The 23,319-nt window shown below is 42.8% G+C and overlaps 1 protein-coding gene across 2 annotated transcripts in view; it reads left to right on the top strand.

The window, feature by feature from the left end:
• The window catches only part of plxna2 (plexin A2), a 530,875-nt gene that overhangs the window by 471,761 nt on the left and 35,795 nt on the right, over positions 1 to 23,319 (top strand). Inside the window, exon 32 of one of the 2 annotated variants that reach the window (XM_060937348.1) lies at positions 17,072 to 18,789. The exons of the other annotated variant lie outside the window; for it this stretch is intronic. Coding sequence (XP_060793331.1) covers positions 17,072 to 17,167 — 96 coding nt within the window. The 3' untranslated portion in view covers positions 17,168 to 18,789. Of the gene's footprint in view, positions 1 to 17,071; positions 18,790 to 23,319 lie in introns of those variants that run through there. 2 annotated transcript variants of the gene reach the window in all.

Genomic DNA, 23,319 nt, shown 5'->3' with positions numbered 1-23,319 from the left:
TATAGTTATAACTTTATTTGTTATGTGTATCTTAGTTAGCTCTCTGACTGACAGAGGAAGAATGATTAAACATCCTGCACTCCACACACTGAACAAGCTGAATTTATAGTTCATAAAAACAATAAAAATCATACACTATCACAAATTAACTCAAGTTAGCTAGAGAATGTTATGTATATAGCATGACTTGCACCACACAGTCATACCAGGACATACCATCCTGTACATTGATGAGCATTGAGCTTGAAGTGTTTGTGACATGTGCACAGATGTGATGGAAAGGAAGTAAATCAAAATGCTGGGGGCTGTGATGCAGAAGCAGTGGTGCAAAAACTTTCCTTTAACTCTAGTGGAATACATATCATCATCCCCACACCCAGAGCTGTGGCTCTATACGGATTAGTGAATGTGTTCCTGAACACATATGATTCATCTCATCAACCAGCCATCAAGTCACTTGTGAGTTCAATCAATTGTGTTGGGGCAAGAAGGGTAAAGGAACAATGCAAGAAACACCTGATAGGATTGGAGCTTAAAATACAGACCTTTAGGATTTATTGCTCACTTTTAATACCTGCTTATTTACAGGCTTTGTTAAACATTGTGTTAGAGGGTCTATGTTAGGCCACCATAAATATACACAGCAATCACATGTCCTTTATTGAAAACCTGTATCTTGTGTCTGTGATACAGCAGTTCCTCCTGGCTCAGCCTCTACACTCTTCATCTCCATTTTTCTCAGAGGAAAAAATATATATATTTTCTAAAAATAGGGAAATTGAACAGTGAGAGAGTTCCTTGGTCTCTCTCTCTTGAGAAAAGGAGACTGAGACATTTTCTCAAAATGTCATATTAATGCATGAAAGTCTCAGACATTTCAGTGTCCAGAGTCTGACACAGACCCCTTTTCCACAGCCTGTTCAAGGCGGAAATCTTACGCCTTTATTCTGCCTCACATTCTGTATAAAATGTCTCGATGTGGAACTGGGGGTCTGTCTGTTCCACCTCTGAGCCAGAAAGAGCTGGAATCAACATCTGTGTAAAAGGGATAGTTGGCATGGTGGGAGAGGAGTGTGCCATTTTTGACATTGACATTCTTCTTTCTGAGAGCAGCATGAATTCAAACATCTCCGTCCATGGCGTCTAAGCTCCGCCTCAAATGTCTTCCTACTACTCTGCACTTTCTCCTCCAACATATTTCTCATCCACAAACATGTTGCTCACATGAGTCTCTCCATTCCTGTCTTCCTCATTATCTCTCTCTCATTTGCGAGCGCAGTTTTCTGTGACACTGTTTCATATATATATGTGTGTGTGTGTGTGTGTGTGTATATAAAAAACAGTTATTCCACAAAATTGAGTCATATACTGTATGCGATGATAGCCAACGAGGCGCTGTACAACAAGATTAAGTGGATTAACTGTTTTATTCTCTCCACATTCACTGGATTTTGAGAAACAGAGTATTTTATTTTTTGCAAATTCAATAAATAAAAACTTTGTACAAAACATCTGACAAATCCTTTCTGCTTAGAATGTAAATAAACCGGTGAAATGACTAGCAATTTGTGAAAAATGCTATAATAATAATTATTGAAAAATAAAAAAAGATATGTTCTTATCACCAAACACTTTTATTCCATATTTTGTTGCTTTTTTATTTTGGGGGGTTTTATTTTCGAAAATAATTTTATTCTGTCATCAGTTGGTTCAGTTACACAGTCTGCCATTTTCTTTTCTTCTTTTCTTGGCGGTGGGCAAACCAACTTATAGGTACATTACCACCACTGACTGGGCTGGAGTATGGAACAGGAGATATTGGTGTGTGTGTGTGTGTGTGTGTGTGTATATACAAGGAGTGCAGAATTATTAGGCAAATGAGTATGTTGACCACATTACCCTCTCTATGCATGTTGGCCTACTCCAAGCTGCATAGGCTTGAAAGCCTCCTACCAATTAAGCATACCAGGTGATGTGCATCTCTGTAATGAAAAGGGGTGTGGTCTAATGACATCAACACCCTATATCAGGTGTGCAAAATTATTAGGCAACTTCCTTTCCTTTGGCAAAATGGGTCAGAAGAGGGATTTGACGGACTCAGAAAAGTCAAAAATAGTGACATATATTGCAAAGGGATGGAGCACTCTTAAAATTGCCCAGCTTTTGAAGCGTGACCATCGAACAATCAAGCGCTTCATTCAAAATAGTCAACAGGGTCGCAAGAAGCGCGTTGAAAAAAAAAAGGCGCAAACTAACTGCCCGTGAACTGAGGAAAGTCAAGCGTGAAGCTGCCAAGATGCCACTTGCCACCAGTTTTGCCATATTTCAGAGCTGCAACATCACTGGAGTGTCAAAAAGCACAAGGTGTGCAATACTCAGGGACACGGCCAAGGTAACAAAGGCTGAAAAACGACCACCACTGAACAAGACACACAAGATGAAACGTCAAGACTGGGCCAAGAAGTATCACAAGACTGATTTTTCTAAGGTCTTATGGACAGATGAAATGAGAGTGAGTCTTGATGGGCCAGATGGATGGGCTCGTGGCTGGATCAGCAAAGGGCAGAGAGCTCCAGTCCGACTCAGACGCCAGCAAGGTGGAGGTGGGGTACTGGTATGGGCTGGTATCATCAAAGATGAGCTTGTGGGACCTTTTCGGGTTGAGGATGGCGTCAAGCTCAACTCCCAGTCCTATTGTCAGTTTTTGGAAGACACCTTCTTCAAGCAGTGGTACAGGAAGAAGTCAGCATCCTTCAAGAAAAACATGATTTTCATGCAGGACAATGCTCCATCACACGCATCCAAGTACTCCACAGCATGGCTGGCCAGAAAGGGTCTAAAGGAAGAAAGATTAATGACGTGGCCTCCTTGTTCACCTGATCTGAACCCCATAGAAAACCTGTGGTCCCTCATCAAATGTGAGATCTACAAGGAGGGGAAACAGTACACATCTCTGAACAGTGTCTGGGAGGCTGTGGTTGCTGCTGCACGCAATGTTGATCGCAAACAGATCAAAACACTGACCGAATCCATGGATGGCAGGCTTTTGAGTGTCCTTGTAAAGAAAGGCGGCTATATTAGTCACTGATTTGTTTTTTTTGTTTGTTTTTGAATGCCAGCAATGTATATTAGTGAATGTTGAGTTGTTATATTGGTTTCCCTGGTGAAAATAAATGAGTGAAATGGGTATATGTTTGTTTTTTGTTAAGTTGCCTAATAATTATGCACAGTTATAGTCACCTGCACACACAGATATCCTCCTAAGATAGCTAAAACTAAGAAAGCCCTACTCCAACTTCCAAAAATACTCAGCTTTGATATTTATGAGTCTTTTGGGTTCATCAAGAACATAGTTGTTTTTCAATAATAAAACTAATCCTCAAAAATACAACTTGCCTAATAATTCTGCACTCCCTGTGTGTGTATATATATATATATATATATATATATATATATATATATATATATATATATATATATAAACCATTTCTGTTTCTTTTAAATACTTGATAACAAAGTGATATATCTGACTTGATGCACTCTGCCATTTTGCTTTTCTCTACTCATTGTATATGAGCTGATATCCTAGTAGTAGAGTAGCCAATCAGTGTGCACGATTGCTCATATCCAGTGAATGTGGCTTACTTACTTACTTCTTACTCTCTATGAGAAAGCTTGCACGAAGATTTGTTGATAATGGTGGTGGCGAGCTTGTGCAATTCCTGCCCGCACCACTTGACTCCACAGCAGTGATATGATGGCAGGCCATAGGGTGAGACGATCGGGCTGGTGAGGAGCTGCACCACTGATGCTGGTTCCCTCGTGGAGCAGGGTGCCAGAGCTCCGTTGGCCACATCGTTTCGGGGTTCCAACCAAGCCTTCACTAGATTAGATTAGATTAGATTAGATTAGATTAGATTAGATTAGATTAGATTAGATTAGATTAGATTAGATTAGAGAGAACTTTATTGATCCCTTTGGGCGGGTTCCCTCAGGGAAATTAAAATTCAGGTATTTGCATATACAAATATAAAAAAGAATAAGAATAAGATATGGGGAAGAGGGGGGGAAGAAAAGGGCCAATGGAAGAGGTATTGCACATTATATTGCACATTGTCCAGTATTGTTTATTGTCAGGCTAGGCTACTGCTCTTTCCCATCCTCTGTCCTCCTGTTACCCCTCCTCCCCCCCAGAGAGGAGTTGTACAGTCTGATGGCGTGAGGGACAAAGGAGTTTTTAAGTCTGTTAGTCCTGCACTTGGGAAGGAGCATTCTGTCACTGAACAGGCTCCTCTGGTTGCTGATGATGGTGTGCAGAGGGTGACTGGCATCATCCATGATGTTCAGTATTTTGCCCATAGTCTTCTTCTCTGCCACCGTCACCAGAGAGTCTAGCTTCATGCCGACCACAGAGTCGGCCCGCCTGATCAGTTTCGCCAACCTGGATGTGTCCTTCTTGGATGTGCTGCCCCCCCAGCACACCACGGTGTAAAACAGGACACTGGCAACCATGGACTGATAGAACATCCACAGGAGTTTCCTGCAGATGTTAAAGGACCGCAGCCTCCTCAGGAAGTACAGCCTGCTCTGTCCCTTCCTGTACAGGTGGTTGGTGTTGTAAGTCCAGTCCAGCTTGCTGTCCAGCCACAGCCCAAGGTACTTGTAGGAATCCACAGCCTCCACTTCGACTCCCTCGATCAGAACTGGTTGTGACCTTGTTCTGGACCTCCCAAAGTCAGTGACCAGCTCCTTGGTCTTCGAGGTGTTGAGCTGCAGATGGTTCCTGTTGCACCAAGCAGCAAAGTCCCTCACCAGGCTCCTATACTCCTCCTCTCTGTCATCCCTGATACACCCCACAATGGCTGTGTCATTGGCGAACTTCTGAATGTGACACAGCTCCGAGTTGTAGCAGAAGTCTGCGGTGTACAGGGTGAAGAGAAGAGGGGCCAGCACCGTGCCCTGGGGTGCTCCGGTGCTGCTAATCACAGTGTCAGACGTGATGTCCTTCAGCCTGACATACTGCGGCCTGTCAGTGAGGTAGCTGGAGATCCAGGTGACCAGGCAGGGGTCCACTCGCATCCTGTTCAGTTTGTCCTGAAGCATAAGGGGCTGGATGGTGTTGAAGGCACTCGAGAAGTCCAAGAAGGAGGATCCTCACTGTGCTATTTCCCTTATCCAGATGCAAGTGGGCTCAGTGTAGCAGGTAGATGATGGCGTCTTCCACACCAACACCTGCCAGGTACGCAAACTGCAGACAGTCCTGGGCATGTTGCACCTGGGGTCTGAGGAAGCTGAAGAAGAGCCGCTCCAACATCTTCATCAGATGTGAAGTGAGTGCCACCGGTCGGAAGTCATTCAGCTCGCTGGGCCAGTTCTTCTTGGGAACTAGAATGATCTATGATGTCTTCCAGAGGGTGGGCACTCTCCCCAGCTGCAGGCTGAAAATGTTGAGAGGTTGAAAATGCATTGGAGTGGTTCACCCAGTTCAGCAACACAGGTCTTCAGTAGTCATGGACACACCTTGTCTGGGCCTGCTGCTTTCCTGGGGTGAAGCTTCCTCAGTTGACCTCTGACCTGGTCTGCAGTAATGCATGGAGGAGTCTGTGTTGAGGTAGGGGAGGAGGGGGCTGCTGCAATGACTGGAGGGAGGTGTGTTGAGGGAAGAAGGAGAGATGGCTGCAGTGAGGGGGAGGGTGGGGGACGTGGGCTGGTTGTACCGATTGAAGTCATTCAACTCGTTCACCCTCTCCACTGTCCCCTCAACGACTCTGGTCTTTGTATTGTGGCCTGTGATGATTTTCACACCTTCCCAGACCTCCCTCATGCTGTTCTCTTTCAGCTTCTGCTCCACCTTTCTCCTGTAGCTGTCCTTAGCTTCTCTCACGCAGCATTTCACCTCCTGCTGTGCTGCTTTCATCGCCTCCCTGTTCCTGAAGGCGGCCTTCTTCCTGTTGAGGACAGCTTTGACTTCCTGTGTTACCCATGGTTTGTTATTAGGGTAACACCATACAGTCCTAGCGGGGGAAACCATGTCTGCACAGAAGTTGAGGTAATCTGTCAGACACTGTGTCAGCCCCTCAATGTCCTCATAGTGTGGGCTAAGCAGCACATCCCAGTCTGTGGTGTCATAGCAGTCTCTGAGGGCATCTTCCATTTCAGGGGACCACCTCCTGATGGGGATAGTTGTTGCAGGCTGCCTTTGGACCAAGGGGGTGTACTTCGGCTGTAGACGAACCAGGTTGTGGTCAGACTTCCCTAGTGGGGGGAGGGGTGTGACTCTGTATGCATTCCTCACATTAGCATACAGCAAGTCAATTGTCTTGTTGTTCCTGGTTGGACAGTCCACAGCCTGGTAAAAAGCAGCCAAAGTAGAGTCCAAAGTAGCATGATTAAAGTCCCCAGAAATGATGATAAATGCTTCAGGGTGCTGTGTCTGCAGCCTTGCTGTGACAGAGTGAATCCTCTCACATGCAGTGGCTGTGTCTGCCCTCGGAGGGATGTAAACACAGATGGTGATCATGTGACTGAACTCCCTCGGCAGATAATATGACCGCAGGCTAACGGCTAGCAGCTCCAGGTCCAGGCAACATAAGACTGTCTTTACGGAGATATGTCCCGGGTTACACCAGCGGTTGTTCACATAAATGATGAGTCCCCCACCTTTGCCTTTCCAGCATGCTTTAGTGTCTCTGTCGGCTCTCACAGCAGTGAATCCCCACAGGTCCACGTTAGCATCCAGTACAAGGTGTGTAAGCCATGTCTCCGTAAAAATAAATAAGCTGCTCTCCTGGTAAATCTGCTGATTGTTCAGTGTGGATAGCTTGTCGACCTTATTCAGCAGCGAGTTCACATTCCCCATGATAACGGAGGGAATGGATGGTTTGTAGCACTGCCGGTTGTCCGCTAGCCTAGCCTTTAGCTTCGCCCCGGCTTTGCAGCCCATCTCCACTGTGGATCTTTGCAGCTCCTTCAGTGCTATCTCTGGTGTCTTTCTTGCATCTCTGATTAATGCCCTCCTTGCCTGGTCTGTGAGTTTTGGTGGGCAGCTTTCTCTTGTCAGGTTTGTAGTGGTGACATATTCTTTCCATTTTGCTATAATGGATTCAATAGTGCTCCCTGGGATATTCAAAGTTTGGGATATTTTTTATGACCCAACCCTGATCCATACTTCTTCACAACTTTGTCTCTGACCTGTTTGGAGTGCTCCTTGCAGGGCTTTACATTAGCACCCGCCCACCCGCCAAATGCGGGTAAAATTCGGCTTTGGCGGGTAATAACTTTAGTCCCACTAGCCACTTTGGCGGGTGGTTTCTTCTGTGGTATGACAATATATTTTAATTGTAGTTTTCTCTGAAGGCATCTTACATAATAAACGCATCGCAATGTAATATTACAGTACATGCCTACAACTCCCATGAGCACCTGCATAAACATTCTGACATGTTAGAATTGTTTAGAACATTTGTTAATGTCTCAGATAAAATCAGTGATACGGTAACCTGCGGTTAATGAACGAAGCAACAAAGTTGCTGACGACTGACAAGTGCACTATGTGGCGGCATATAGCTGGAGTTTCAAACCTTGCTGCTCAGGGAAAAAGGGGCAGAGATGATCAGGGCCAGAGGCAGCATTTTAAAATCACTGAGGTCCGTGATGCGCGCACCGAAAAATGTTCTACATATTTAAATGAGAGGGGTAAATTACACGCCACACAAGAGATCTATTACTGAAATTACTTTTAATGGTGTTTGAACTGAATATCATCAGTTTTGAAAAAAAAATCATGTATGTGGCAAGAGTAAGAATAATTTAAGCTTGTTTAATGGTTTGATCTGGCCCAAGCAATGAGGACAAAAGATACCCTCACCATGTAGCCTATGGAACTAAGATACAGTAACAATCTGGCATCTGTTACACCTACACAAAAAAAAAAAATTCTGGGAAAAAAATCAGTATACACCACCATGTTTTAGGCAAAGTTATCCAAGGCAAATATAAGTTGAAACTTTCCACTCTATTGCTTTGGCTTATCGAATGATTTATTTTTAAAATAACAAACAAGGTAGGCTACAACTGTGCTGCTTCGAAAATGTAAATTTAACAGCTTGATGAAAGTGCACTGATGTTTACCATGGAAACCCCGTGTCTCCTGCACTGCGTTCCTCCGCCGAGTCGCGCGCTCATTCGCTTTTGTGTTCTTGGTCTCAGAGCCGTGCCCACCAAACACACACAGAAGACAGAATCAGCGTTTAACATAATTAACAATGCACTTTTTACGGAGACGTTTTAATGTTATTCTTTATTTTTTATCCAGTTGAATATTTAGCGTACAAATGTATTTTCAGCTCTTAAAAATGACCGAGGTCCGGACCGTGGGGGCCTCAGAGCTGGCTGCGGCCATGGGGATGAACAAGACGCTAATAGGATGATAAGACAGTTCAATGACAAATGGAAGTTAGGGCGAGATTGGCTAGTTCATAGCAAAACCGAAAATACCCTGTACTGCAAAGACTGTAGAAAGTATGGCAAAGACAGGCACCAGTAATTTTAAACTCGAAACTATAAAGGACCACGAAAAGTCAAATGGACACATCGGTAGCATAACATCAAAACCGGCAAAGATGGCTGGTCACTACAGGACAGCATTGCTTTCAAGTCCCTGGCTGTCATGAAGTCGGCTGAGCTGGAGAGGATGGAGCTGCTGTTTAGAAATGTTCACGTGATTATAAAGAAGTTGATCCCGCCCCAGCTATCAACTTATGGCCTGCTGGAAGCCTCAGGTCATGAAGACCATTTTTCATGGACCATTCAGACTCATCTGATGATGAATGTAATGAGGACATTTAATGTCTCTCTCTACACATGTTCACACACACTATTAAAGGACCCATGGCATGGTGGTTTGTTGATGCTTTAAACGGGCTCGTGGAGGTTTCCGGATGTTATATCCGCAGCCTTTCTCGAAATGAACCCTCGGCATGTAGATATAGCCTCCTGGGAGAAAGCCCCATTTCAGCCCTTTTCCCAGTGCGTCGTTTTGCTAATGAGAAGCATGGAGGCGGGGAAGGGTAGAGGGTGGGGGCGGGCCATGGGGGGAGGGGCTTGACCAAGCTGCGGGCATGCTACCTGTGTGTGAACAGTAGCAATGGCAGGTCAAACAACAGTCCAAGCTTTTGCTTTTGACCCGGAGTCCGACCCCAAAGCAGAAGCGCAAGCAGTTGAACAAACTGTAAATCACCGACTTCAGCAGGACGTATCAGAATGGTGAGTTTGAAATGTTATGTCTGGAAATGGGAATTATTGGGTTGGTTATGTTTCCCGTTATAAAGTTCGCAATTAAACCGAGTCTGTGTTTACACAAAGGTAGTGATTTAGGCTATATCCCGGTTTGCACCGATTTTAAAACACGGCAAAACGACTTAACAGTTATACACTTACTTGTTCGGTGTTTGTGGCTGATTCGGCAGGGATGCTTGGTACGGACCCAGGCTTCAGTGACAGTTGATGTGCAAAACCTTCCCTGTACTGTCCCAAGTTGTGGAAACATTCATCAGGAAAATGCTTCCGACAAACATACACCGTCTTAGGTAGACTCGACGGCGTATTATTGGAGTAAATAAAATTAAGCCACTGTGTCTTCAGGGGCTCTCCCGTCGGCAGTAAAAACAGACTCCTTTCTGTGTTGTCACATCCATGTACAGCGCAATTTCCATGTTTCGCTCGCTTAGGTGGTGCCATGTTGTTGTGTCCTCTATGGTCTCCTCACTACAAAATTGAAGTGACGTATCTATGGTGGCAACTTTTGAGCTGGGCGGGCAATCCATACAGTGGGTGGGAATCCAGAAGGGGGGCGTGGGGATCATCTCCCTTGCTGACGTAGTAAAGGGAAGAGCCTATCAACGCGCCATTTTGACGCGCCATTCTCAAATGTTGACAAAGGGTGGGCATAGTTTGGTTTACACATTATGACATTTCTAGCCACTGGGGTGGCTTAAGAAGGTCAGAGGAACTCATTTTAACGTTAAAAAACCTCAGAAAGTGAAAATTTCATGCCATGGGACCTTTAATAGATAATACATAATATACATAATAATACTTGATAATACACATAATACTTGCATATCAAAACATCAAATGTTTTTCAATGATAAATGTTTTGAATTGGACTTTTAATATTAGAATCAGTTCAGTTGTACTGAATGTTATTTTTCATATTATACGATATTTCATATTGTAAGGGGCTTGAATTTGAGTTCAATAAACAGAATACTCTGTTTATATTTTTGTCTGAATTGGTTGCATGTTTTCATATAGGGAGCTACCTTAACAGCACTGAATACTTGAGTGCTACTGTAGAGATACATTATACGCTGCCATTCATAATTAAATCTAGATCTTCTGAACTTTAACGTATCATGGTGAAGAAAAAACTGCGATTTCCTGGCAACAAAATTGTGGCTAGTGAAAAGGCTGAATGGTTAGTGACTCGGGAAAACCACTAGCCACAGTGGCCAGTGAGCAAAAAAGTTAATGTAAAGCCCTGGCTCCTTGGTTTTCATGTTGCTTGCTTTGTAGTGTTGCAGAGTCAGGGTCCTTCCAGAATAGGTTGCTTTATGTAGACACTATGTGTCAGATCATGTGACACTTTGCACACAGGTGAAGCTTAATCAACTAATTATGTGACGTATGAAGTGAATTGGTTGGACCAGCTTTTATTTAGGGGTTTCATATGAAAGGGGGTGAATACCTATGCACACTCCAGATTTCTGTTTTTTCATCTTATCATTTGTGTCACAATTAAAAAAAAAACAATTTGCACCTTTAAAGTGGTAGGTATGTTATGTAAATCAAATGGTGCTAACCCTCCAAAAAGCTATTTTAATTCCTGCTTGTAATGCAACAAAACAGGACAAACACCAAACACTTTTGCAAAGACACCGTGTGTGTATAGATAGATAGATAGATAGATAGATAGATAGATAGATAGATAGATAGATAGATAGATAGATAGATAGAGTGCTCAGCGTAAATGAGTACACCCCCTTTGACAAGTAACATTTTAAACAATATCTCAATGAACACAAACAATTTCCAAAATGTTGACAAGACAAAGTTTAATATAACATCTTATAACACGTTATAACATAATATATAATATAACAACTTATAACGTGAAAGTAAGGTTAATAAGATAAACTTAGATTACACATTTTTCAGTTTTACTCAAAGTAGGGTGGTGCAAAAATGAGTACACCCCACAACAAAAACTACTACATCTAGTACTTTGTATGGTCTCCATGATTTTTAATTACAGCACCAAGTCTTCTAGGCATGGAATGAACAAGTTGGCGACATTTTGCAACATCAATCTTTTTCCATTCTTCAATAATGACCTCTTTTAGTGACTGGATGCTGGATGGAGAGTGATGCTCAACTTGTCTCTTCAGAATTCCCCAACGAAAATAATTTCTTTACACCACAAAGGTGAAGGCTACAAGAAGATCAGCAAAGCTTTACTTATCAGTCAGAATACTATTGCAAAAGTGGTACAAAAATTTAAGAAAGATGGAACTGCAACCATCTCACAGAGACGTCCAGGTCATCCACGGAAGTTAACACCTCGACAGGAGCGTCTTCTGATGAGAAGGGTTGAAGAAAATCGGCATGCAAGTTCACTGCAGTTATCTAAAGAAATAGAAAGCCAAACTGGGGTGACTATTTCCCATGACACAATATGGCATACACTGCAGAGGAATGGCATGCATGGATGCTGTCCACGAAAGAATCCTCTACTAAAGCCCAGGCACAAAAAAGCCCGCCTAGAGTTTGCCACGGCCCACGCTGACAAAGATGAAGACTACTGGGACTCTATACTCTGGAGTGATGAGACCAAGATAAATGTTTTTGGAACTGATGGCTTCAAAACTGTATGGTGTCGCAAAGGTGAGGAATACAAAGAAAAATGCCTGGTGCCTACAGTGAAACATGGTGGTGGCAGTGTCCTTATGTGGGGCTGCATGAGTGCTGCTGGTGTCGGGGAGCTGCATTTCATTGATGGCATCATGAACTCACAGACATATTGCTCTATACTCAAAGAGAAGATGCTCCCATCACTCCGTGCCCTTGGTTATCGTGCACTTTTCCAACATGACAATGATCCTAAACACACATCTAAGGCCACTGTTGGATTTCTGAAGAAGAACAGGGTGAAAGTGATTCAGTGGCCAAGTATGTCTCCTGATCTGAACCAAATCGAACACCTATGGGGAATTTTGAAGAGATAAGTTGAGCATCACTCTCCATCCAGCATCCAGTCACTAAAAGAGGTCATTGTTGAAGAATGGAAAAAGATTGATGTTGCAAAATGTCGCCAACTTGTTCATTCCATACCTAGAAGACTTGATGCTGTTATTAAAAATCATGGAGGCCATACAAAGTACTAGATGTAGTAGTTTTTGTTGTGGGGTGTACTCATTTTTGCACCACCCTAACTTGAGTAAAACTGAAAAATGTGTAATCTAAGTTATATTATTAACCTTGCGTTATAAGTTAAACAGATGTTATATTAAACTTTGTCTTGTCAACATTTTGGAAATTGTTTGTGTTCATTGAGATATTGTTTAAAATGTTACTTTTCAGGGCGGCACGGTGGTGTAGTGGTTAGCGCTGTCGCCTCACAGCAAGAAGGTCTGGGTTCAAGCCCCGTGGCTGACGAGGGCCTTTCTGTGTGGAGTTTGCATGTTCTCCCCGTGTCCACATGGGTTTCCTCCGGGTGCTCCGGTTTCCCCCAAAGACATGCAGGTTAGGTTAACTGGTGACTCTAAATTGACCGTAGGTGTGAATGTGAGTGTGAATGGTTGTCTGTGTCTATGTGTCAGCCCTGTGATGGCCTGGCGACTTGTCCAGGGTGTACCCCGCCTTTCGCCCGTAATCAGCTGGGATAGGCTCCAGCTTGCCTGCGACCCTGTAGAACAGGATAAAGTGGCTACAGATAATTATATATATACAGTGCCTTGAAAAAGTATTCATAGCCCTTGAACTTTTTCACATTTTTCCACCTTACAACCACGAACTTAAAAGTTTTTTTATTGAGATTTTATGTGATAGACCAACACAGAGTTGCACATAATTGTGAAGTGAAACGAAAATGATAAATGGTCTTCAAAATTTTAAACAAATAAAAATCTGAAAAATGTGGTGTGCATTAGTATTCAGCCCCCCTGCGTCAATACTCTGTAGAGCCACCTTTTGCTGTAGTTACAGCTGCAAGTCTTTTGTGGTATGTCTCTACCAGCTTTGCACATCTAGACACTGAAATTTTTGCCCATTCTTCTTTGCAAAATAGTTCAAGCTCAGCCAGATTGGATGGAGAGCGTCTGTGAACAGCAATTTTCAAGTCTTGCCACAGATGCTCAATGGGATTTAGGTCTGGACTTTGACCGGGCCATTCTAACACATGAATATTCTTTGATCTAAACCATTCCATTGTAGCTCTGGCTGTATGTTTAGGGTCATTGTCTTGCTGGAAGGTGAATCTCCTTCCCAGTCTCAAGTCTTTTGCAGCCTCCAACAGGTTTTCTTCCAGGATTGCCCTGTATTTAGCTCCATCCATCTTCCCATCAACTCTGACCAGCTTCCCTGTCCCTGCTGAAGAAACACATCCCCATAGCATGATGCTGCCACCACCATGTTTCACAGTGGGGATGGTGTGTGCAGGGTGATGAGCAGTGTTAGTTTTCTGCCACACATAGCGCTTTGCATTTAGGCCAAAAAGTTCAACTTTGTTCTCATCTGACCAAAGCACCTTCTTCCACATGTTTGTTGTGTCCCCTACATGGCTTCTTATGCCTGTCTTTCAACAATGGCTTTCTTCTTGCCACTCTTCCAAAAAGGCCAGATTTGTGGAGTGTACGACTTATAGTTGTCCTGTGCACAGATTCTCCCACCTGAGCTGTGGATTTCTGCAGCTCCTCCAGAGTGATCATGGGCCTCTTGGCTGCTTCTCTGACCAGTACTCTCCTTGCTCGCTCTGTCAGTTTAGGTGGATGGCCATATCTTGTTAGGTTTGCAGTTGTGTCATACTTTTTCCATTTTTGAATAATGGATTGAACAGTGCTTCTTGAGATGTTCAGAGCTTGGGATATTTTTTTATAACCTAACCCTGCTTTAAACTTCTCCAGAACTTTATCCCTGACCTGTGATGGTGAGTTCTTTGGTCTTCATAATGCTGTTTGTTCTTCAGTGTTCTTTAACAAACCACTGAGGCCTTCACAGAACAAGGGTATTTATGCTGAGAGTAAATTACACACAGTAGGACTCTATTAACTAATTAGATGACTTCTGAAGGCAATTGATTGCACTGGATTGTATTTAGAGGTAACAGAGGACAGGGGGCTGAATACTAATGCACACCACATTTTTCAGATTTTTATTTGTTTAAAATTTTGAAGACCATTTATCATTTTCATTTTGCTTCACAATTATGCGCTACTCTGTGTTGGTCTATCACATAAAATCTCAATAAAAAACTTTTAAGTTCATGGTTCTAAGGTGGAAAAATGTGAAAAAGTTCAAGGGGTATGAATACTTTTTCAAGGCACTATATATATATATATATATATATATATATATATTTTTTTTTTTTTTTTTTTTTTTTGAGAGAGTGAGAGACAGAGAGAGAGAGAGAGAGAGACTGTTGCTTCCCTTAAAAGTGAGTTATTTAACAAATGTGATAGTTAATAAAATCACCTCAACAATCAGTTCATCCGCTGTTGTGCTTAAAGCAGCGCCGGTACGATCAGGGTGTTCATATTTCTGATGTGTAGATACGGTATGCTATATACTGATGCTCCGTTGTGATACGTCACACCTCGGAATGCTGGCTCACAATGTAAAAACTCACACTGGCGTGGCTTTATTTAGTTCAGTGTAAATCACTAAAGTGATTGGTGTATAGGATTACCAGACAGCTTACTGGTACGTCATCAAATCACTCCATGCCAGTTAAGGACAAGCAAGGCAACAGCCTCACCACTGAGCAAGAGAACGTGGCAAGATGGGTACAGCACTTCCAGGAAGTACTGAATTGACTGGACCCAGCTGACCCACCGGAGCCCCCTGTTGCCAACGAACTGCTGGATATCGATACCAGCCCACCAACTGAGGCAGAAGTCAGACTAGCCATTAAAACCATGAAAAATGGGAAAGCAGCAGGTATCGACTCCATCCATGCAGAGATGCTGAAAGCTGACGTAGACACCTCCAGTAAGGTCTTCATTGACCTCTTCAAGGACATCTGGAATGAGGAAGCTGTCCCCGACGACTGGAACAGAGGCCTTGTTGTGAAGCTCCCCAAGAAAGGTGACCTCCAGGCCTGTGATAACTGGCGAGGCATAACACTCCTCTCAGTCCCGTCGAAGATCTTCTGTAGGGTTCTTCTTGGCAGAATTGGCAGAGCCATTAATGGTAGACTGAGACAGGAACAGGCTGGCTTCAGGAGAGGCAGAAGGTGTATTGACCAGATCTTCACATTGAGGAACATCATCGAGCAGAGCAGTTGATGGAGTGGAACACCCCTGTGCACATCAACTTCATAGATTTCCAGAAGGCGTTTGACAGTGTGCATCAAGAGACTCTATGGAAGATCCTGGCCTCCTATGGTGTACCCCCAAAGATGGTCACACTGATGAGGCTCTTCTACCTGGAGTTCGAGTGCAGTGTCATTGTAGATGGACAACTGTCAGACTGGTTTCCTGTGAGGTCTGGTGTGCGACAGGGATGTATCATCTCCCCGATCCTCTTCCTGGTCACCATCGAATGGGTGATGAAGAATGCCTCTGACAAGCCCACAGGCATCCAGTGGACCCCATTCTCCCAGCTAGAAGACCTCAACTTTGCGGATGACCTTGCCGTACTGTCCACCAAGCTTACCCACCTCCAGCAGAAAATAGACAGGCTGAGTGACTTCGCCACCAAGGTGGGGCTAACCATCAGCACTTCTAAGACCAAAGGCATGAGCATAAACACCAGATGTGAAATGCAGGTCACTGTGAATGGCGCTCCTCTAGAACAGGTCCGTGACTTCACTTATCTTGGAAGTGTTGTTAGCACAGACAGTGTGGCACAGAAGGACATACAAGCTAGACTCAGCAAAGCCAGAGGTTCCTTCGCCAGACTCAAGCCAATCTGGGGATCCAGGCAGTACAGCACCACTACAAAACTCAGGCTGTACACCAGTTTTGTCAAACCAGTTTTGCTGTATGGCTCTGAGTGCTGGAAGGTGACCAAGAGCGACATGAAGAAGCTCAGCATTTTCCACAATGGATGCCTCAGGAGAATCTGCCACATTTTCTGGCCCATGAAAGTCTCCAATACAGAACTCTACCAGAGAACCGGCAGCCAGGACATCACCACTGAGATCAAGCGCCACCGGATACGATGGCTAGGACACATCCTCAGAATGGACCAGTCGCGTACTCCAAAGACCGCACTGAACTGGACACCACCTGGAAAAAGGAAGGAAGGATGCCTGAAAACCACATGGAGGCATACCATCATGCATGAACTGAAGGAGATGGGTCTCTCATGGGGTGAGGCACAACATGCTGCAAACAGCAGGAACAAATGGAGACGCCTTGTTGATGCCTTATGTCCCGCCCGGGACAAAGAGGACTAAATAAGTAAATCACTAAAGCTGGAATATGTATGTATCTATGTAAAAAGAGCTTCTATGTCAGCATTTTCACTTCTGGCCTACATTCTCTGTGACAGTGCTCCAGTTTTTTCACAGCATTTTTATCACTGTGTTCTGACAACATTACAGTTTTCACATCTTATAGTTTATGGAATGATGTTTTAGTGCCACATGCATGTCGGCTACAGCAAAAGACATCAGGGAAGGAAAGAACACTGGCTTAATATTTTCTTTAACTGACACCAGGTGCTGGACTGTTGTCTGATGCTTGATTTCTCTCCTTAAGTGCTGTTTGGTCATATAATCAACTCTGTGGTATCAGCGCGGTCGTGACGTGGTCTGTGTGTTAATTAATGAGTGGTTGCTTTGTGTCTCCAGATCACTGCAGCGCTGGAGCAGGACGAGCAGGCGAGGAAGCAGAAGCTGGCCTACAAGGTGGACCAACTGATTGCTGCTATGTCCCTGGAGAGCTGAGACACACACACACACACACACACACGGATAGAGAAAATGGAACACAAATTCTCTGTGCCATGAATCCTTTATCCAAAGCCTGGTCCTGGAACTCAAGAGGAAACAGGATACAGCTGACTTAGGATTTTCTGATCTCTTGTTATGGTATTTCTTTGAAAAGGGTCAAAACGCTTACCTCCACAAGTCAGTGTGCACATCCATCTACATTTGCCTTCCAGTGTGTAAGAGGAACTCAAGGGCCCGTCAGCATTTAGCGGCATCATGCATGTTTGTTTTTGTATCTGTTTAGTCTTCGTTGGTTTTCTACCCATGATGTGACAGAACTACAGCTCCAATACCTCTTTGTAATTTTAATTTTTTTAATTTTTATTTTTTTTCTGGTGGCATGTCCGAGTCAGAAGAACATAAGAGAGAGCATTGGATATTTAATGCCTCAGTTTAAATCCAGTGGATGGATTTTACTTCCAAATTTTTATTTTTATATGCTATTTGTTTTTATTTAATTTATTCTGTTGAGCTTGTGCCTCCAAATTATTAAAGGCATTCTAACATTAGTTGTCCTCTTCATCAAATAATGTGATCATGATATTTCTATATCTGACTGTTTAAAAGCCGAGGATGCATCCCTCATGTGCTGTCTGCTCATCGTATAAAGAATGTGGACTTTACAGACCTCTCTAGGATTCACGAGCAAGTAGCAAACTGTTGGTGTTGAAGGGTCAGAGTTTGACCAGCATGTCTTTTCTTTCATCCATGCAACTCTCATGTTTTCCAAGACTGCACTTCATCCATGGAAAACACTACGAGACTTGCTTAAAAGGGATCCCCTTGCAATCTGTCTCTACGTCCTGCTTTCTACATGTAAGCCTTTGTGAATGTACAAATGTTCCTATGTCTTGTCTTGTTTGTTTGTTTGTTTGATTGTTCTTTTAAAAAAGAAGTCAGTTGAGCTGATCTCTGTGGCAAAATGGCCAAAAGGGGATCTGATGCGCTGCAGCAGTAATAAGAGCCCTTTATATGAGTTGGTAGGTCGAGGAACATTCCTGAAAAGGAGAGCACTGACTCAAGGTCAGCTCACCTCAGTACCAGGCAGTATTACTTATTACCTATGGTCAAATGTGTGTGAATTTTGCATGCATTGTAGAGTACCTCATAAACGAAGAATAATGTCTTTGTTCCCATATGTCCATATTTTCATGTGCCAAGGGTTTTACTTGAGTGGTGCATGTGGCTGGCTCAGAAGCAAGCTGAGAATAGTGTCCCATCCTGCTACCCATACATTTACACAGCACTAAACTAACTGTGGCATTGTATCACGATTATGTGCCAAAAGGTCAGTCTCGATTGTCAATGTCAGAAACGGTTAATGCTTTATTAAGGGAGCAAAACACTTCAAAACTTGAACAGCGAGAACAGAGTGGCACTGGAGAAGAACTAGAAAAGATCTTCAGCAGACTCAGCTGCCACGTTCACTCTTGCCCCTGAAGTCAAGAACTGGTACGAAGAGAAAGTGAGCTCCTCATGCTAGTCGAAAAATTGGAATGGTGATAGCTCTGTGTGTGTGTGTGTGTGTGTGTGTGTGTGTGTGTGTGTGTGTGTGTGTGTGTGTGTGTGTGTGTTTTCTCCCATTCTGCATCATGAAAAATGTCAACAGCATGTATGAACAAAATATGACATAGCTTTAATTTATAATGCATGATTCTACGTAAAGCTGTTTTTAAAGATCTGAACAATGGACAACTGTGTGTGTGTGGGTGGTGGTGGTGGTGGGGGTTTAAGATGACTTATTTGCAACCCGCAACCTGTTGCCAGGATCATCATCGTTTTCTTCCATGAGTCTTTCAGCAATGTAAAAACGACATCTTTATTCAGGTCAATCTGATACCTGATTCTGCTTTAAAACTGAATTTGTGCATTACTGAAATTGACTTCTGAATCCCCGTATGCAGATTTAAAGCCCCTTTTCCATTCTTTCTTTTGTTTCTGTATTGTTTCTTATTCACAGTGTCAGCAAATTTGTTTCGTCTGAGACGGATAAACAAAATGTTGAGAGCAAATGAAGGTGAAAGAAAGGTTAAAAGAGCACAGGCACTGTGCAGTGCTTTACCCATCCATCCATCCATTATCTGTAGCACTTATCCTGTTCTACAGGGTCGGAGGCAAGCTGGAGCCTATCCCAGCTGAATATGGGCGAGAGGTGGGGTACACCCTGGACAAGTCGCCAGGTTATCGCAGGGCTGACACAGAGACAAACAACTATTCACACTCACATTCACACCTACGGTCAATTTAGAGCCACCAATTAACCTAACCTTTGGACTGTAGGGGAAACCGGAGCACCCGGAGGAAACCCACACAGACACGGGAGAACAAGCAAACTCCACACAGAAAGGCCCTCGCCAGCCGCTGGGCTCGAACCCAGGACCTTCTTGCTGTGAGGCTACAGTGTTAACCACTACACCACCGTGCCACCCACAGCGCTTTACCACTTAGCTGTATTGCACTGAATGCTTGGGAAGGATAGAAACGAGAGAGAGGGATAGAGAGAAATAGATGGAGGGTGTTACTCTCAGTTTCCTGCCAGGGCTTTGAAGCATGGCTTTGATCTCAGCTAGTCATGTGCACACTAAGATCAGGAGATTAAAAAAAGAGTATACACTGAACACACATCAGAAATAAGAGGAAGAGAGGAATAATAAAAAAGACTGACATAGAATTAATTTGTTAAGCTACAGCATGTTAGAAACACTGCAGGAATGATGTTTGTACATAATCATATATAGGCATTAAAATGCACTTGAGCATGTGAATTTCATTCATTGAGAACATTCTCTTTCTCTCTCTCTCACACACACACACACACACACACACACACACACACACACACGGACATAATACATGTTGTATTCCAGTGACATCAGGTGATATAGAAGTGCAGCTTGCTTCAGGCTATCAGAAGGTCTTCCTGTATTTTTTATTTGCTAGACAAACCCATTCCAGCTCCAGCTGTCTTTCCCAGCTCTCAGCTCTCACACCATTTGTGCTCCTCCCATTTTCTTACATTGGAATGGTAATGCTGATATGACCAAATTAAATCGAGGATATAGCAGCTTGGCTGTTCCTTTTTCTAAAAATTCACACAGATTTTCCCAGAAGAAGTCGTAATAAAGAAGGAAAGCTCAGAAGAAAAATAACCAAAACTGTCAAAGCAAGAACAGCACAGACTCCTCTCATTTCTGCTGGCAGTTATGGTAATAACAGGTGATGATAGATGATAATACTGTAGTTAGTAATAGTCATGACTCCATGGTGTGGTTATGAGATGGAGTCGTTGGCACATTACACACTGTATACAACACTGCTAAACAATACAACCAATCCAAATAAAGACCCCATCATATGTACAGGTCGAACATCCCCTGTGTTAAAACATAATGCTTCTTATTAGGTGTAGTACGAGCTCTTTTTCCTCTCTGTCTCTCCCACTGTTATCCAAAACAGATTAGAAATTCAGAACATGAGGCGTTAAAGTGAAACCACTGAAGTGGTGTACAGTGATGCATTAGTGCAGCCCTTTCCTACTTTTGGCACAAAAGTCCAGTTTTGTGCACTTTATTAGCTCACATCACGCTATCATGTGCAACACTGACATTATCCTCATGATCTCTTCACTTTACCAATCCAGCCATTCATTGGAGGAAGGACAGGAATAATGGGAGAGATCTCTGCAGTCCAGATGCTACCTGGTTATATGTTACATTTCCACATACAATATCTTTTTAGACACTGGAGGTCTGTAATATAGTTAATACAAAATAATAATAATAATAATAATAATAATAATAATGCCCATGATGATAATAGTACTTATTGCTGTCTGTTATTGTTGTTTTATAAAAGTGTTGTGAAAACTGTAAGAATGTTAAAGTATTAAAAAAAAAGTTTTGTCTTTTTTATTTGCTTTAGTTTTTGTTATATATTATTGTGTACCTATTGTAAATATGAAGCACACCTATTTTGCAAGCCAAGGATTCAATTTGTACTGTTGTTATATATAAATAAATTTTACTGGTTAGAAACTGGATTTTAGACTTTATTTTAGCGTTTGTCTCACACATGATGTGGAAATAGTGGAGAGTGGGGTCGGTTGTAATGCCAGTCATATTTTTATGGAAATCTTATGAGTAAAATATCCTATAGAATTATGTTCTACTGTATATAGTGTCTTGCAAAAGTATTCATCCCCCTTTGTGTTTGTCTTGTTTTGTCGCATTACAAGCTGGAATTAAAATGGATTTTTGGGGGGTTAGCACCATTTGATTTACACAACATGCCTACAACTTTAAAGGTGCAAATTGTTGTTTTATTGTGATACAAACAATAATTAAGATGGAAAAAAAACAGAAATCTGGAGTAAGTATTCACCCCCCAAAGACAATACTTTGTAGAGCCACCTTTTGCTGCAATTACAGCTGTAAGTCTCTTGGGGTATGTCTCTATTAGCTTAGCACATCTAGCCAGTGGGATTTTTACCCATTTCTCAAGGCAAAACTGCTCCAATTCCTTCAAGTTAGATGGGTTGTGTTGGTGTACAGCAATCTTCAAGTTATGCCACAGATTCTCAATTGGATTGAGGTCTGGGCTTGGACTAGGCCATTCCAAGACATTTAAATGTTTCCCTTTAAACCACTCCAGTGTAGCTTTTGCAGTATGTTTAGGGTCATTGTCCTGCTGGAATGTGAACCTTCGTCCCACTCTCAAACCTCTAGCTGACTCAAAGAGGTTTTCCTCCAGACTTGCACTGTATTTAGTGCCATCCATATTTCCTTCAGTCCTGACCAGCTTTCCTGTCCCTGCAGATGAAAAACATCCCCACAGCATGATGCTGCCACCACCATGCTTCACTGTAGGAATGGTGTTCTCAGGGTGTTGGGTTTGCACCACACATGGCATTTCCCATGATGGCCAAAAAGATCAATTTTAGTCTCAGTTGACCAGAGAATCTTCTTCCATATGTTTGGGGAGTCTGCTACATGCTGCTGGGCAAACTCCAAACATGTTTTCTTAAGCAATGGCTTTTTTTTTTTCTGGCCACTCTTCCATAAAGCCCCGCTCTGTGGAGTATATAGCTTAAAGGAGATATGCAGAACCTTTATTTTTAAATAAATTTCTGAGTGGATAGTATCTCCATCCTTGACTCTTGTATGCTGCATAAATGGGAATTTAAAAAAATTATATTTTTGAGAGTTAAAATCGACCACAAAGTTGGCATTTGAGCTGCCCCACTGAGCCAGCCAGCCCTGAGTGCATGACATCACAGCAGGAACCAGTTTTAAGGCCGAGGCCTTTGACAGCTATAGACCAAAGTCATATAAATAAAAATTTATGGTGAAAGTAAGAAATACCATTACCGACTTGCTCAACTAAGACTGATTTGACTTCACTGACTGTGGGTTGACTTTCATTGAAACAGGATAGGTGTTATAACTTGTGCAACATAGTTAAATAACCAGATGAACTGAGACAATCACATTCTGAAGCAAATTAAATAATCTTATACCGGTAACTTAAACACACAATACAAGTTACATGTATTAATCTAAATGCAGGTAAACAATGAGTGTTGTTGTTTTCGTTGTTTTGTATCCAAATAAGAGTCGCATCTTACTCAGATGTGTTCTCGCTTCTTGAAGGCCGACCTTGTGGCCGATTGTTTTGAAACAATCTGACTTTCAGTTGTTTGTTCAGTTCTCCATTCATTTGCTTCTTCAATGTAAGGGCGAGATATTGCTGCTGAGGCAAGCATATCCAGCAGAGAAATCAGATGGCTGGTCTGCTCATTCCCCATTTTCTCCATACTTAGTACTCCGCCATTACTGCTCAGCTCAGGCAATTACTAAAACCCAGGATGGGATGTCACCGGTTTTAGCAACCGTTTAGCAACGGTTTTAGGCAGGGAGGTCACTGCCTGAGCGATAATATGTCACATCCCGTCCCGTTCCATCCTGGGTTTTAGCAACAACCCTCAGCTCACACTCCAGGAGAACTGGTGCCACTGAACTTACTTTCCTTTTCTTATAGTTTTCTTTTCCTTTAATTGTTGGTACTGCACCCTCTTTCAATACAGGCTTATAGCCAACGCTCCTCAACAG

This window comes from Neoarius graeffei, chromosome 13, assembly GCF_027579695.1.
Source record: "Neoarius graeffei isolate fNeoGra1 chromosome 13, fNeoGra1.pri, whole genome shotgun sequence".
NCBI lineage: Eukaryota > Metazoa > Chordata > Actinopteri > Siluriformes > Ariidae > Neoarius > Neoarius graeffei.
The sequence above is the reverse complement of the archived record's forward strand: the minus strand, read 5'-3'. Positions and strand labels throughout refer to the sequence as shown.